The 18,020-nt window shown below is 45.7% G+C and overlaps 1 protein-coding gene across 1 annotated transcript; it reads left to right on the top strand.

The window, feature by feature from the left end:
- LOC117517915 (golgin subfamily A member 6-like protein 22) lies at positions 1–1,534 on the top strand. Its single transcript, XM_034179046.1, has 3 exons — positions 1–297; positions 520–1,092; positions 1,424–1,534. The coding sequence occupies exons 1-3, from the start codon at positions 1–3 to the stop codon at positions 1,532–1,534; spliced, it is 981 nt and encodes a 326-aa protein (XP_034034937.1).
- Positions 1,535–18,020: the final 16,486 nt, after the last annotated feature.

Genomic DNA, 18,020 nt, shown 5'->3' with positions numbered 1-18,020 from the left:
ATGGACAAGAACAGAGACACTATCATTTTGAGAAGAAAAGGAAATGAAGACACTCTCACCTTTACAGTCAAAATTATTGACTTAAAGAAGGATAATGATATTGAAGAGGAGAGAGTAAGGACATTTCAGCAGACCACAGAGGAAGGTTTGGAAAAAGTCAAGAATCTTTTCAGTGGTCTGCAAGAGGACCTCCATAAGGTCAAGCAGCAAACCGAACGTCTTCAGGAAGACTTCCAAAAGCACTGCCAAGGGTGTAGAAAAGAACTGATGGAGAGTCTGATACAAGCTGTGGAAGACCGTTTGATGAAACACCTCCAAAAGGTCATTAATGACAGAACTGAGCACAATGACAGGAAGTCTCTGGTAGAGCAAGTGGACATGCAGCAACACATTATTGAAACTTTGACAGGAAAGCTGGACAAACAGCAAGTACTGCTGGAGAAGCTGATGTCATTGAAAATTTCAGCAGAAGCTCAGAAGACAGCTCTGAAAGAGCACAGCAACAGCCAGATCGACATTCTGTCCAAACAGCTGGAGACTCTGCAGGACAAACTCAATGTTATTTCTCAGAAGCAGACCACAGAGACCACATCTGTCAAGCATAAGTCAAAGCTTGAGGAGGATGTGGATCTTCTGAAAGAGACTATGAGCAAGTGGCAATGTGAGCAGAAAAAACACATGCAAACAACCTTCAGTTGTCTACAGCAGCTCTGCACGAAGCAAGAAATCCTCACAAAAAAGGAGGAACAAAGTGCGTGTACACTGGAGAAGACACTGAGGCCTGAATTTACAAAGCAGCTCACCACAATCCAGGAGAAACAGAAAACACTGGAGCAAAATGTGAAGGAGATGGAGAACAACATGGGGAAGCTCTCCACTAACCTGGAGGAAAAAGTGCTCCAGACTGAGGTGGAACCCCTTTTGCCGATGAACAAGAAAGCAGTTGTTCGTGTCAAAAAAGCGGAGGAGAAGGTGGAGGACTATGCCAAGAAAAAGATGAAAAAGCATGGCTCAAAAATGTCTCTCAATACTGATGTTTCCCAGATGAGCAAAGAACCAGCTGAGACAACACCATTCACAACCACCAAGACCGTGACAATGACACCACCTACACATCGCCCTGAAAATAAGTTGCCACCAATTAATCACCCGGAAAATAACACCCTGACAATGACACCACCTACACATCACCCCCAAAATAAGTTTCCACCAATTAATCACCCGGAAAATAACACCCTGACAATAACACCATTAACATGTCACCCCCAAATTAAGTTGTCACCAATTAATCGCCCGAAAAATGAGATATTGAAACGTTCAGGCTCAGTTTTGTTCATGACCTTAAATCCAAAAGAGGAAAAACGGTTGTTTCAAAATTAAAAGTAAAAGATGATAATGATGTTTTGTCATAGCGGTTTTACAGAAGGAGTCCTGCAACCTCTTCCAAGGCCAAAAAAATTCAACCAGAGCAGCACTGAAACTGCTTTGCAACTGGTTTGATGAGGGCTTGGAGGAGGAAGTGAAGCACCTTTGAAAGAAGTTGGTGAAAAGACCCATCCTGACCTGGACTTTGTAAAGCCTTTTATGATGTTTTTTCAGACTCTTTGTATATTTATTTATTTTGAATCTAATTAAAAACACTATTTAAAAACCAGAAAAGCGTGTTTTCTATCTTCACCTTTATTTTGAACTGCAGTTGGTTCTCACCCTAGTGCTGGCAAATTATTGCCTGCACCTGGACAAACGTGCACCTCAAATTTAACAACCACAGATTAATGATACAAGGGTGATATATCAAAACAAATCCATTAATTGGTTTATTTTCATAATACAGACATTTGATTTGGTGCAAACAGGAACTTACACTCATGCATTTTACAAGGTATGCCCCCTGGATGCCCCGTTGGAGAGGTCGTCCATGCACGTCCCATCGGGAGGAGGCCCCGGGGAAGACCCAGGACACGCTGGAGGGACTACGTCTCGCAGCTGGCTTGGGAATGCCTCGTGGTTCCCCTGGAGGAGCTGGGGGAGGTGTGTGTGGATCGGGAGGTCTGAGTGGCTTTGCTTGAGCTGCTGCCTCCGCGACCCGACCTCGGATGAAGCAGAAGAAAATGGATGGATGGATATCTCAAGGTAACCAATAATTTCCAAAGTGGTGTTATGTCCATGACCAAAGGCTCTTATATAGCTGACTTCAACCATTGTGCCCTTTGTGACAGTTATTGTACAGAACAATGTGCTACTCACAACCATTTATATTAAAGCAACCTGTGTGGGGCTGGTACCTTTATCTGGCATGAAGTATATCTTGTTTAATGTATGTAATAAACTGTTTCATACATGTATGCAGGCTGTTTCTCATCATATGGCTGCTAATCTACACTCAACAAAAATATAAACGCAACACTTTTGGTTTTGCTCCCATTTTGTATGAGATGAACTCAAAGATCTAAAACTTTTTCCACATACACAATATCACCATTTCCCTCAAATATTGTTCACAAACCAGTCGAAATCTGTGATAGTGAGCACGTCTCCTTTGCATAGATAATCCATCCCACCTCACAGGTGTGCCATATCAAGATGCTGATTAGACACCATGATTACTGCACAGGTGTGCCTTAGACTGCCCACAATAAAAGGCCACTCTGAAAGGTGCAGTTTTATCACATAGCACAATGCCACAGATGTCGCAAGATTTGAGGGAGCGTGCAATTGGCATGCTGACAGCAGGAATGTCAACCAGAGCTGTTGCTCGTGTATTGAATTTTCATTTCTCTTCCATAAGCCGTCTCCAAAGGTGTTTCAGAGAATTTGGCAGCACATCCAACCAGCCTCACAACCGCAGACCACGTGTAACCACACCAGCCCAGGACCTCCACATCCAGCATGTTCACCTCCAAGATCCTCTGAGACCAGCCACTCAGACAGCTGCTGAAACAATCGGTTTGCATAACCAAAGAATTTCTGCACAAACTGTCAGAAACCGTCTCAGGGAAGCTCATCTGCATGCTTGTCGTCCTCATCTGGGTCTCGACCTGACTCCAGTTCGTCGTCCTAACCGACTTGAGTGGGCAAATTCTCACATTCGCTGGCGTTTGGCACGTTGGAGAGGCGTTCTCTTCACGGATGAATCCCGGTTCACACTGTCCAGGGCAGATGGCAGACAGCGTGTGTGGCGTCGTGTGGGTGAGCGGTTTTCTGATGTCAATGTTGTGGATCGAGTGGCCCAGGTCTCACAAAACGTACATTGCAAAACGTGAATATCATTCATAATATATATATATATATATATATATATATATATATATATATACACACATATATATATATTGATTTCAGTTTACAGATCATGGTGGGGGTGGGGTTATGGTATGAGCAGGGTCTGTTATGGACGAAGAACACAGGTGCATTTTATTGATGGCATTTTGAATGCACAGAGATACCGTGACGAGATCCTGAGGCCCATTGTTGTGCCATACATCCAAGAACATCACCTCATGTTGCAGCAGGATAATGCACGGCCCCATGTTGCAAGGATCTGTACACAATTCTTGGAAGCTGAAAATGTCCCATTTCTTGCACCGCCGGCATACTCACCAGACATGTCACCCATTGAGCATGTTTGGGATGCTCTGGACCGGCGTATACGACAGCGTGTACCAGTTCCTGCCAATATCCAGCAACTTCGCACAGCCATTGAAGAGGAGTGGACCAACATTCCACAGGCCACAATTGACAACCTGATCAACTCTATGCGAAGGAGATGTGTTGCACTGCATGAGGCAAATGGTGGTCACACCAGATACTGACTGGTACCCCCCCCCCCAATAAAACAAAACTGCACCTTTCAGAGTGGCCTTTTATTGTGGACAGTCTAAGGCACACCTGTGCACTAATCATGGTGTCTAATCAGCATCTTGGTATGGCACACCTGTGAGGTGGGATGGATTACCTCAGCAAAGGAGAAGTGCTCACTATCACAGATTTAGACTGGTTTGTGAACAATATTTGAGGGAAATGGTGATATTGTGTATGTGGAAAAAGTTTTAGATCTTTGAGTTCATCTCATACAAAATGGGAGCAAAACCAAAAGTGTTGCGGTTATATTTTTGTTGAGTATATACGAGGGCTGTCAATAAAGTAAGGGTCCTTTTTATTTTTTTCAAAAACTATATGGATTTCATTCATATGTTTTTACGTCAGACATGCTTGAACCCTCGTGCGCATGCGTGAGTTTTTCCACGCCTGTCGGTGACGTCATTCGCCTGTGAGCATTCCTTGTGGGAGGAGTCGTTCAGCCCCTCGTCGGAATTCCTTTGTCTGAGAAGTTGCTGAGAGACTGGCGCGTTGTTTGATCAAACTTTTTTCTAAACCTGTGAGACACATCGAAGTGGACACGGTTCGAAAAATTAAGCTGGTTTTCAGTGAAAATTTTAACGGCTGATGAGAGATTTTGAGGTGATTCTGTCGCTTAAGGACTTCCCATGGTGCGAGACGTCGCTCAGCGCTCTCAGCCGCCGTCGTCAGCCTGTTCAAGCTGAAAACCTCCACATTTCAGGCTCTATTGATCCAGGACGTCGTGAGAGAACAGAGACGTTTCAGAAGAAGTCGGTTCAGCATTTTATCCGGATATTCCACTGTTAAAGGAGATTTTTAAATGAAAGACGTGCGGACGGATCCGCGCGTCGGGACGCAGCCGACGAAAAAAACACCTCCGTGTTAATAACCATTTGTAAAATCCAGGCGGCTTTTGATGGCTTTCAGTGGAGTGAGTATATGAGAAATTGTTTAACAGGCAGGACATGTTCCAACTTGTCCTTAAGGCTTTCAACAGAGGTGTTTTTCCTGTGGCGGAGCGTCGCGGCGGCTGCGTCCCGACGCGCGGACCCGTCCGCACGTCTTTCATTAAAAAAATCTCCTTTAACAGTGGAATATCTGGATAAAATGCTGAAACCGACTTCTTCTGAAACTTCTCTGTTCTCTCACGACGTCCTGGATCAATAGAACCTGAAATGTGGAGGTTTTCAGCTTGAACAGGCTGACGACAGCGGCTGAGAGCGCTGCGCGATGTCTCGCACCGTGGGAAGTCCTTAAAGCGACAGTATCACCTCAAAATCTCTCTTCAGCCGTTAAAATTTTCACTGAAAACCAGCTTAATTTTTTGAACCGTGTCCACTTCGATGTGTCTCACAGGTTTAGAAAAAATTTTGATCAAACAACGCGCTAGTCTCTCAGCAACTTCTCAGACAAAGGAATTCCGACGAGGGGCTGGACGACTCCTCCCACAAGGAGTGCTCACAGGCGAATGACGTCACCGACAGGCGTGGAAAAACTCACGCATGCGCACGAGGGTTCAAGCATGTCTGACGTAAAAACATATGAATGAAATCCATATAGTTTTTGAAAAAAATAAAAAGGACCGTTACTTTATTGACAGCCCTCGTATACATAAAGGGCTAATTATGTCCCTCTGTCTGTCTGTCGGTCTGTCTGTCCGGGATAAACTCCCAAACTATAACATGTTGCCCTAAAAATTATAAATTCTGAATCCTCATTACATGGGGAACAAACTGGTACCATTTTTTAAAAAGTTGAACGTAACCAATAATTTAATGCTTTAATCTATTCTCTTTTTATCTTTTATGGTTACTGGGCAACCAGGTCAAGCCTTACAAAAATTATAAAGCGGTCAGAATTCTAATTCTCCCGATCCACACACACCTCCCCCAGCTCCTCCGGGGGAACCCCAAGGCGTTCCCAAGCCAGCCGAGAGATGTAGTCCCTCCAGCTTGTCCTGGGTCTTCCCCGGGGCCTCATCCCAATGTGACGTACCCGGAACACCTCTCCAGCGAGGCGTCCAGGGGGCGTCCGGAAAAGATGCCCGAGCCACCTCAACTGACTCCTTTCGACGTGAAGGAGCAGCGGCTCAACTCCGAGCTCCTCCAGAGTGACCGAGCTCCTCACCCTATCTCTAAGGGAGCGCCCAGACACCCTGTGGAGGAAACTCATCTCGGCCGCTTATACTCGCGATCTTGTTCTTTCAGTCATGAGCCAAATCTCATGACCATAGGTGAGGGTCGGAACATAGATCGATCAGTAAATCGAGAGCTTTGCCCCCCACTCACCTCTCTCTTCTCCACCATGGTCCGATACAGTGACCGCATCACTGTAGATGCTGCACCGATCCGTCTATTGATCTCACGCTCCATCCGTCACTCTCTTGTGAACAAGACCCCGAGATACTTAAACTCTTCCACTTGAGGCAAGGACACTCCACTGACCTGAAGATGGAAAACCACTTTTTCCGGTCGAGAACCATGGCCTCGGATTTGGAGGTGATTTTCATCCCGGAAGCTTCACACTCAGCTGCAAACCACCCCAGTGCACGCTCGCGATCGCGTTCTTTCGGTCAAGAGCCAAATCTCATGACCATAGGTGAGGATCGGAACGTAGATCGATCGGTAAATCGAGAGCTTTGCCCCCTTGCTCAGCTCTCTCTTCACCACGACGGTCCGATACAGCAATCGCATCACTCCAGATGCTGCACTGATCCGTCTATCGATCTTAAGCTTCACCCATCCCTCACTCGTGAACAAGACCCTGAGATACTTAAACTCTTCCACTTGAGGCAAGGACACTCCACCGACCTGAAGAGGGCAAAGCACCTCCGGTCGAGAACCATGGCCTCGGATTTGGAGGTGCTGATTTTCATCCCGGACGCTTCACACTTGGCTGCAAACCACCCCAGTGCATGCTGAAGGTTATGATTTGACGAAGCCAACAGAACCACATCATCCGCAAACAGCAGAAACGAGATTTTGTGGTTCCCAAACCAGACCCCCTCTACACCCTGGCTGCGCCTAGAAATTCTGTCCATAAAAATAATGAACAGAACTGGTGACAAAGGGCAGCCCTGGCAGAGGCCAACGTGCACTGGAAACAGGTTTTACTTACTACCGGCAATGCGAACCAAGCTCCTGCTGCAGGCATACAGGGACCAGATAGCCCTTAGCAAAGGACCCCGGACCCCGTACTCCCGGAGCACTCCCAACAGGGTGCCCCGAGGGACACGGTCAAACGCCTTCTCCAGATCCACAAAACACGTGGACTGTTTGGGCGAACTCCTATGAACCCTCGAGCACCCGATGGAGCGTGTAGAGCTGGTCCAGTGTGCAGCGACCAGTACGAAAACCACACTGCTCCTCCTGAATCTGCGGTGCGACAATCGGTCAAATTCTCCTCTCCAGTACTCTGGAATAAACCTTACCGGGGAGGCTGAGGAGTGTGATCCCCCGAAAGTTGGAACACACCCTCCGGTCCCCCTTCTTAAACAGAGGTCCCTCTGTTTAAGAAGGACCACCCCGGTCTGCCAATCCAGAGGCACTGTCCCCGATCACCACGCGATGTTGCAGAGGCGTGTCAGCCAAGACAGTCCCACAACATCCAGAGACTTAAGGTACTCAGGACGGATTTCATCCACCCCAGGAGCCTTGCCACCGAGGAGCTTTCTAACCACCTTGGTGACTTCGACCTGGATAATGGATGAGTCCGCCTGTGAGTCCCCAGTCTCTGCTTCCTCTTCGTAAGACGTGACGATGGGATTGAGGAGATCCTCGAAGTACTCCTTCCACTGCCGGAGAACATCTGCCAGTCAGGGTCAACAGCTCTCCACCCGCACTGTTTACAGAGAGCTGCTTCCACCTCCTGAGGCGTCGGACGTTTTGTCAGAATCTCTTAGAGGCCGACCGATAGTCCTCCTCCATGGCCTCCCCGAACTCCTCCCAAGTTTTTGCCTCTGCGACCGCACGGGCTGTGGCATGCTTGGCCTGCCAATACCTGTCAGCTGCCTCTGGGGTCCCACCTACCAACAAAGATAAGTAGGACACCTTCTTCAGCTTGATGGCATCCCTTACTTACGGTGTCCACCACTGGGTTCGGGGATTGCCGCTGCGACAGGCACCAGAGAAGTTGCGACCACAGCTACGAGCGGCCGCATCGACAATGGAGGTGGAGAACATGGTCCACTCGGACTCCATGTCTCCAAAATCCCCCGGGATCTGGGAGAAGCTCTCCCGGAGGTGGGAGTTGAAGACCTCGCTGACAAAGGGTTCCGCCAGTCATTCCCACCAGACCCTCATGATACGTTTGGGCCTGCCAGGTCTGACTGGCTTCCTCCCCTCCCAGCGAATCCAACTCACCACCAGGTGGTGATCGGTCGACAGCTCTGCCCCTCTCTTCACTCGAGTGTCCGAGACACATGGCCGAAGGTCAGATGATCCGACTACAAAGTCGATTATCGACCTCTGGCTCAGGGTGTCCTGGTGCCACGTGCACTTATGGACACCCTTGTGCTCGAACATGGTGTTCGTGATGGACAAACTGTGACTAGCACAGAAGTCCAACAACTGAACACCACTCAGGTTCAGATCGGGGAGGCTGTGCTTCCCGATCACCCTCCTCCAGGTCTCACTGTCGCCGCCCACGTGGGCGTTGAAATACCCCAGGAGAACAATGGAGTCCCCAGTCAGAGCACTATCTAGTACCCCTCCCTGGGACTCCAGGAAGGTCGGGTACTCTGCACTGCTGCTCAGCCCGTAGGCCGAGACAACGAAGGCGTAGGGACGTGACCATCTTGTTCACCGGAGTGAACTCCAACACATGGCGACTGAGCTGGGGAGCAATAAGCAATGCGACCCCAGCTCTCCGCCTCTCCCCGTGGGCAACGCCAGAAAAATGAAGCATCCAGCCCCTCTCCAGGAGTTGTGTACCAGAGCCCAAGCTGTGCGTGGAGGTGAGCCCGACTATCTCTAGTCAGTATCTCTCAACCTCCCGCACAAGCTCAGGCTCCTTTCCCTCCAGCGAGGTGACATTCCATGTCCAACAGCCAGGGGAAGTGAGCATGGACCGGGCCGCCGTGCCACCGGCCCTCGAACGCCACCCAATCCTCTCTGCACCCGACCCTGATGGCACCCTCTGCAGGTGGTGAACCCACAGGAGGGCGGACCCACATCGCTCTTTCGGGCTGAGCCCGGCCGGGTAACATGGGCTAAGGCCTGACCACCAGGTGCTCACGCGCGAGCCCCAACCCCAGGCCTGGCTCCAGGGTGCAGCCGCGGCTCCGCCATACCAGGCGATGTCTCGGTCCTTGATTTTTTACTGGTCATGGAGGTTCTGAACTGGCCTTAGTCTGTTATAGTCCAAACTATAATATGTAGCCCTAAAAATTATATATATTCTGAATCCTCATGACATGGGGAACAAACTGGTACCAGTCATGCTCCTGCGGAATCTCGACCCACCCAAGATCTGCAATGGAACGCGACTCACAATTAAGAAATTGATGCCAAGAGTCCTGGACGCCACAGTAATGACAGGCAATGCCAAGGGAGAAGATGTCTTTATACTAAGGATTCCACTTATCCCATCAGACACATGCCATTTGAGTTCAGGCGTCTGCAGTTCCCAGTCAAACCCAACTTTGCAGTGTCCATCAACAAGGCTCAGGGACATTCCCTTAAGGTGGTTGAACTGAATCTGGCAGAGCCTGTGTTCTCCCACAGCCAGTTGTATGTTGGATGCTCTTTATCTGTTACAGAATTCTGCTTTAATCATTATTGCTAGAAATCTTAGACAAAAATAACTTTCACTTTTTTTCTTTATGGTTACTGGGCAACCAATAATTTAATGCTTTAATCTATTCTCTTGATCTATTTATCTTTTATGGTTACTGGGCAACCTGACACTGGATGACCAGGTCAAGCTGCCCTTTGGTCACACTGTTCATGACATATGTGAGTTGGTGGCCAAAGTTCCCAGTCAAACCCAACATGGGCAACAAACCATGTCCTTTTCATGCTGCAACTGCTGCTGAGCTGACCCTAGCACCCACAGCTATACAGCTTTGAGCTGAGCCTAGCCCACACAGCTATAGGTATAAAGTTTTTCTGCAGGCCTGCTGACCAGCACAGCTAGGTCTCTGGTCCAGCACACAGCACATTCAAGCACAGCACACTCAGCACAGCAAAGCCATGACACACTCAGCAAAACAACAACATGCTTAGGCTATGGCTGTGGGTATGACCACACAGATTCAAATTTCCAGCCCTGGATATGTGTTGGCTATCTCTGTTTATTTAATCCCTTTGTACAGCACACTCAGCACAGCACAGCCCTGTTTACTATTCATTTGAGGATATCAGCAATTAAAAAAACATTTTTCTTTATGTCCCTTATTAGGGTGGAACAAATGCTTTAATTCTACCACAACTGTAGTAATAGAACTTTAGGCCTTCAAAATGTGCCTAACAACACATAATACAATAAAAATATAACTGAAGATGCATTTCAAAGGAAATATGTCCTGACTTTTCTGTAAAAAACAAAATAAAAGGGAGTTGTAGTAAAATGTCAGAACCATGACTGACAATCTACCCTTATAAATGTACAGTATTCTGTCAAAATCATCTAGCATTCTCCTGAAGATGTGTCTGATTATTATTTTGAGACTGGTACTGGTACGGTATCAGTTGTGAACCTGAGGGTGGAGGCATGTGGTGACATGGTGCTTGTAGAATTGTGTATGTGTGTAGAGGAGGTGGACGTCCCTGCTTCTTTCAGCAAGACAATGCCAAGCCGCATTCTGCACGTGTTATAACAGCGTGGCTTCATAGTAAAAGAGTGCGGGTACTAGACTGGCATGCCTGCAGTCCAGTCTAGTTCCAGTCAGGTGGGTTCAAATCCCCACCTGACTGGAAAATCACTAAGGGCCCTTGGGCAAGGCCTTTAATCCCCTATTTCTCCTGGTGTGTACTGAGTGCCTTGTATGGCAGCACCCTGACATCGGGGTAAATGTGAGGCATAATTGTAAAGCGCTTTGAACATCTGATGCAGATGGAAAAGCACTATATAAATGCAGTCCATTTACCATTTGCCATTCCAGACCTGTCGCCCATTGAAAATGTGTGGCGCATTATGAAGCACAAAATACTACAACGAAGACCCGGGACTGTTGAATAACTGAAGTCATACATCAAGCAAGAATGGGAAAGAATTTACAAAGCTTCAACAATTAGTGTCCTCAGTTCCCAAACGCTTATTGAGTGTTGTTAGAAGGAAAGGTGATGTAACACAGTGGTAAACATACCACTGTCCCAGTTTTTTTGAAACATGTTGCAGGCATCCATTTCAAATTGAGCAAATATTTGCACAAAAACAATTAAGTTTATCATTTTGAACATTAAATATCTTGTCTTTGTGGTGTATTCAATTGAATATAGGTTGAAGAGGATTTGCAAATCATTACTGAAAGGTTACTCTTTCCTGATTAGGCCTTATCAAGGTTTGGGTTAATCAGTGCTACCCTGTAGGAATGTAGCCTGTAAGGGGCGGGGAGGAAGATTTCCAGGGTGAGGGGGAAGATAATCCTAGGATAAAAAAAAGTTATCTTTGCTATTTAGCAGTTTGCGGATTAGCAGAACTATGTAACATTAACTTTAAACATCAGTGAAGTCTGAATTCTGAGATTATATACATAAGTCAGTAAACACAACAGAATTGGTACACAAATTTTGCTTTAATGTCCGATTCATGTGTATAATCTCAGAATTCAGTCTTTAATCATGTTTGAAGATGAATAGAAATCACTGAATGGATTTTTGTACTTGAGTAACTCAGACATTGGAAAATTTGCTACTGTGCCAAACAACGATCATACACACATTTTTAGCTGCACAAAAGAACTGAAATAATCGTCAACGATCGTCACTTCCTAACCAAAATGGACGAGAACAGAGACACTATCATTTTGAGAAGAAAAGGAAATGAAGACACTCTCACCTTTACAGCCAAAATCATTGACTTAAAGAGGGATAATGATATTGAAGAGAGAGTAAGAGAGAGACAATGACACTACCAACACATCGCCCCGAAATTAAGTTGCCACCAATTAATCGCCCGGAAAATACGATATTTAAATGTTCAGGCTCAGTTTTGTTCATGTTCTTTCATCACCTTGTGTATCCCTTTCTGTTTTCCTGGGTAATTATTCAGCACTCCCCTGACACCAGACCGTAAGCGCAGGCGGTTGGTGTAAATCCTCAGTCAGTCAGGCTGCACCACTCACAGTGCTCACAGCGGTGTGACGATTTGCCCAGAGTGACCTAGACTGACCCAAACTGACTCCAAATTTACCCAAACTGACTCCAAATACTAAATGAAGTACTTTTATTTATGATTGGAAATGCACTCCGTTCTCAAAACAGTACATGAAAGCTCTCTCTCCCTCCCTCCCTTTGTCTCATTGTCACTTTATAATGCTGAAACAATAAACAAGGTATGTCTAAGTACATTTGTAAGTACTTGCTTTTTTTGGGGGGGGGGGGGGCATACAATGGCCTCTGAATTTTAAGATCTGATGTTACAAGCCCTGACGAGGCAGCAGTGTGTCCTGCTGTACGTCTGCAAAGACGAGTGCAGTTTAAACAACTAGTAAGTCTATTTCAGATGATCAGCGTGGACCCTCTTTCTCTTAAAAGGTTTCATTTTACGCTGTCTGTCACATAAGAAAGCTGTAGCCTTTGGTGCTACATTGATTAGCTCTGGCTTATGCCCATATATATGTCCCCAGAAAAAAAAAAAAGAATTATTTGAGTTACTTGACTAATCGTTTCAGCCCTATACTTAAGTATTCACACTCTTTGCCATGAAGCTCAAAATTGTGCTCAGGTGCATCCTGTTTCCACTGATCACCCTTGAGATGTTTCTACAGCTTACCTGGAGTACACCTGTGGTAAATTCAATTGATTGGACATTATTTGGAAAGGCACACGCCTGTCTATAGATAAGGTCCCACAGTTGACAGTGGATGTCAGAGCACAAACCCAGCATGAAGTCAAAGGAATTGTCTGTAGACCAATAAGACAGGATTGTCTTGAGGCACAAATCTGGGGAAGGGTACAGAAACATTTATTCTGCTTTTTAGATCCCAATGAGCACAGTGGCCTCCATCAACATAAATGAAAGAAGTTTGAATCTACCAGTACTCTTCCTAGAGCTGGCTGCCTATCTAAACTGAGCGATTGACAGAGAAGGGCCTTAGAAAGGTGACAAAGAACCAGACAGTCACTCTGTCAGAGCTCCAGCATTCCTCTGTGGAGAGAGAAGAACCTTCCAGAACAACCATCTCTGCAGCAATCCATCAGTCAGGCCTGTATGGTAGAGTGGCCAGAGAGAAGCCATTCCTTAGTAAAAGGCCCATGGCAGAGCACCTGGGGTTTGCCAAAACTGAAGGACTCTCAGACAATGAGAAACAAAATTCTCTGGTCTGATGAGTCAAAGATTGAACTCTTTGGCGTGAATGCCAGGCATCATGTTTGGAGGAAATCAAGCACCATCCCTACAGTGAAGCATGGTGGTGGCAGCATCATGCTGTGGGGATGTTTTTCAGCAACAGGAACTGGGAGCCAGGATTGAGTGAAAGATGAATGCAGCAATGTACAGAGACATCCTGGATGAAAACATGCTCCAGAGCACTTGACCTCAGACTGGGGCGACGGTTCATCTTTCAGAAGGACAATGACCCAAAGTACACAGCCAAGATATCAAAGCAGTGGCTTCAGGACAACTCCCTGATTGTCATTGAGTGGCCCAGCCAGAGTCCAGACCTGAACCCAATTGAACATCTTTGGAGAGATCTAAAAATGGCTGAATAGAATAGAGCCTTTACTCCCCATCCAACCTGATGGAGTTTGACAGGTGCAAAGAAGAATGGTCAAATCTGCCCAAAGATAGGTGTGCCAAGCTTGTGGTATTCATCCATCCATTTTCTATACCTGCTTATTGAAAGTAACGGTCACAGGGGCTGGAGCCTATCACAGCAGCCATATGGTATGAGGCGGGGTACACCCTGGAGAGGATGGTCTGTTGCAGGGCCATATATAGACAGACAAACTCATTCACACCTGCACACACACCTATGAACAATTTAAAGATTTTAATTCACCTAACCTGCATGTCTTTGGATGTGGGAGGAAGCCAAAGCACCCAGAGGGAACCCATGCAAACACGTGGAGAACATGCAAACTCCACATAGAAAGGCCACAGGTGGGAACCCATCCCATGACCTTCTTGCTGTAAGGCAACAGTGTTAAACACAAAGCCACAGTGCTGCCTTGTGGCATCATATTCAAGAATAATTGAGGCCATAATTGCTGCCAAAGTTGCATCAAGAAAGTAGTCAGCAAATGGTGTGAATACTTATGTACATGTGAGTTCTTAGTTTTGTTATTTTAAAAACATTGCAAAAAAAAAAATCATGTTGTTATTATGGGGTGTTGTGAGTAGATTTTTGAGAGAAAAAATAATTTACTCAATTTTGGCTGTCACATAAAATGGGAAAAAAGTGAAGTGCTGTGAAACTTTCCAGAAATCGTTCTCTCCATCTGTCTATTCACGTGTGTTCCTGTCTCTCATTCTGTCTGTCTGTCTCACCCTGTTTATCTCTATTTGTCTGTCTCTCCATTTTAGCAGCTTTACAATGCTTGAGAGATATGTGGCTGTTTCAATAACCACGTACAGGTGTGTGTGTGTGTGTCTGTGCATTTGCACGCGCTCCTAATGACAGGCATGTACGCGCGCACACACACACACACACACACACACACACATATTCTGGCACGTTTATTCTTTGCTGCTCTTACAACCCCAATTCCAATAAAGTTGGGAAACAGAAAAATGTAAATAAAAACAGAATGATCTGCAAATTCTCTTCAATCTATATTCAATTGAATACACCACAAAGACAAGATATTTACTGTTCAAATTGATAAAATTTGTGTTTGTGCAAATATTTAATTATTTTGAAATCGATGCCTGCAACACATTTTAATAAAGCTGGGACAGTGTTATGTTTACCACTGTGTTACATCACCTTTCCTTCTAACAACACTCAATAAAGCTTTTGGGAACTGAGGACACTAATTGTTGAAGCTTTGTAGGTGGAATTCTTTCCCATTCTTGCTTGATGTACAACTTCAGTTGTTCAACAGTCCAGGGTCTCCGTTGTCGTATTTTGCGCTTCATAAAGCACCACACATTTTCAATGGGCGACAGGTCTGGACTGCAGGCAGGCCAGTCTAGTACCCACACTCTTTTACTATGAAGCCATTAACACGTGCAGAATGTGGCTTGACATTGTCTTGCTGAAATAAGCAGGGATGTCCCTGAAAAAGACGTTGCTTGGATGGCAGCATGTGTTGCTCCAAAACCTGGATGTACCTTTCAGCAGTGATGGTGCCATGTTGCCAATGCCACGGGCACTAACACACCCCCATACCATGACAGATGCTGGCTTTTGAACTTTGCGCTGGTAACAATCTGGATGGTCCTTTTCTTTGGTCCAGAGGACACAATGTCCATGATTTCCAAAAGCAATTTGAAATGTGGACTCATCAGACCACAGCACAGTTTTCCACTTTGCGTCTGTCCATTTCAAATGAGCAAAATGATGTATGCATTTCGCTTTGCATGGCAGAGTTTTAACTTGCACTTGTAGATGTAGTGACAAACTGTGGTAACTGACAATGGTTTTCTGAAGTGTTCCTGAGCCCATGCGGTAAGATCCTTTACACAATGATGTCGGTTTTTAATGCAGTGCCGCCTGGGGGATCGAAGGGTATGGGCATTCAATGCTGGTTTTCGGCCTTGCCACTTACATGTAGAAAGTTCTCCAGATTCTCTGAATCTTCTGATTATATTATGGACTGTAGATGATGGACTCCCTAAATTCCTTGCAACTGAATGCTGAGAAACATTGTTCTTAAACTGTTGGACCTTTTTTTCATGCAGTTGTTCACAAAGTGGTGATCCTCACCCCATCTTTGCTTGTGAATGGCTGAGCCTTTTGGGGATGCTCCTTTTATACCCAATCATGACACTCACGTGCTTCCAATTAGGTGTTCTTTGAGCATTCATCAACTTTCCCAGTCTTTTGTTGCCCGTCCCAACTTTTTTGAAATGTTTTGCAGGCATCCATTTCAAAACGAGCAAATGTAGCACAAAAACATTTATCAGTTTTAACATTAAATATCTTGTCTTTGCAGTGTATTCAATTGAATATAGGTTGAATGCACTACTGGCTACATCGCAGGCCTATTACTCTGATTTGATCAACAAAAACAAGCATAACTCAAAGTTCTTGTTTGACACGGTGGCAACACTTACACATGGAAAACCACCTGTAAGTTGCTCTCCTTTTACAACACAGGTTTTTGGATTACTTCTTGAGGGAAAATAGGTGCCATTTGGTTAAACATATCCTAGCATGCCTTAATCCAGCCACTACACCCTGCTATTGTCAGTTGGAGCATTTTAACAGCTCCAACAGATACCTGTGTGGTAAAAGCCAGACATATGTGGGTTGTAGTCCAGCCACATTCTTGGTCAGAAGTGTTTTTTATTCTCTAAATATGATCCAGTCGAGAGCTGCATCAGTCAGTAGGAGAGCTGCGTCAGTCAGTCAGTCAGAGCTGCGTGTTGTCAGAGTGAGCTGCAAAAAGTTTGTACCTGAGTTTTCAGAGGTGGTGTTTGTAGTTGCCATCTGCCACGCCGGTGTTTGCCAACCTGGACAGTGGGAATACCACCTCAACCGGCAACTTAGCCCTGCGACTGGACAGCAACAACGTCCGAGGCCCACCCAACGTGGTGAATTCACCGAGGCCGCTCGCTGCGTCATTGAAGCCGTGCGTCACGAGTGCCGCTTCCCCAAGGCCTCGTGCAGCCAATGCGGGTCCATCAGCGCGGAAACACCGAGGCCGCGCGGCACCAATGCAGCGCAGATCCATCCCGGTGACAAACAACGCAGGCTGTTAACATCGGCGATCGCAAAGCAGCCCACAAGCCGACCATGGGGCCTAAGAAGGTTCTGACGGCGGAGGAAGGTGACGATATTAAAAAATCTCTGGACTTTCTATCAGAGGAGATTTCTGTTGTGAAGCAGCAACAGAAATCAATCATGGATCTGGTGGAGGAGGTGAAGGCATTACGGCTCCAGAACGCCGAGAAAGACCGGCATCTGGTGCAGCTGGAAAATAGAGTGGCTGAATTGGAGCAGTACACCAGAATCAACGACGTCATCATCATAGGTCTTCACATCAAACCACGGTCCTACGCACAGGTGGTAACAGATGAGAGCGGAGGGCAGCCCAGTGAACAGGAGGTCAGCTCTGTGGAAAAACAGGTTGCTGATTTACTCCTCTCTAAAGGTATAGAAATGGATTTAAATAACATTGAAGCGTGCCAGCCTCTGCCCCGATGAAATGACGGTGATAAATGAACCGTCATCATGAGATTCATCAACAGAAAACACAAAACAGCACTGTTAAAACAAGGAAGAAAACTGAAAGGGACAAACGTATTCATCAATTAACATCTCACCAAATGGAACGCCGACATCGCCAGGAAAGCACGCTTCTTAAAGAAACAGGGAAAAATCCAGCACACATGGACTTCAAACTGTAAAATATTCATCAAACTGAACGGATCACCAGAACAAGCAAACGTCATGGCAATAAGGAACATCGAGGAGCTGGACAAATATGAACAATAGGTATGAGGACTCAAACACAACACAGCATCATGAAGCAAACTGGAGCAACCCACTCATCCACATCATCTACACCCGGAGACAAGAGAGACATAATGACTAAGGATAATGATCCATTTATTTCTGCCCAGGAGCTCTTTCTAGATACATTTAATTATAATAATTCTGCTAACTGCGCCTTCAAATCTGAAAATGATCCTGATACATTTTTCAGTTTGAATGTTGTGAGACAGTGCAAATATTTTACAGAAGAACAATTCAAAAATTATAAAATCAATGATGAAGATATTTCAATTATACATTTCAACAGCAGAAGTCTTTCTCGTAATCTGTCCACTATTAATGACTGTTTGAAAACATCCAAAAAAACGTTTTTCAGTTATTGCAATTTCAGAAACATGGTTAAATGAGGATAATA

Source organism: Thalassophryne amazonica, chromosome 9, assembly GCF_902500255.1.
Source record: "Thalassophryne amazonica chromosome 9, fThaAma1.1, whole genome shotgun sequence".
NCBI classification, from domain to species: Eukaryota; Metazoa; Chordata; class Actinopteri; order Batrachoidiformes; family Batrachoididae; genus Thalassophryne; species Thalassophryne amazonica.
The sequence above is the reverse complement of the archived record's forward strand: the minus strand, read 5'-3'. Positions and strand labels throughout refer to the sequence as shown.

Coding starts and splice junctions, on each gene's coding strand:
- LOC117517915 (XM_034179046.1), top strand. CDS start 1: ATGGACAAGAACAGAGACACTATCATTTTGAGAAGAAAAGGAAATGAA. Junction 298..519: donor TGATACAAGCTGTGGAAGAC/CGTTTGATGAAA, acceptor CAGATCGACATT/CTGTCCAAACAGCTGGAGAC. Junction 1,093..1,423: donor CATTCACAACCACCAAGACC/GTGACAATGACA, acceptor GCGGTTTTACAG/AAGGAGTCCTGCAACCTCTT.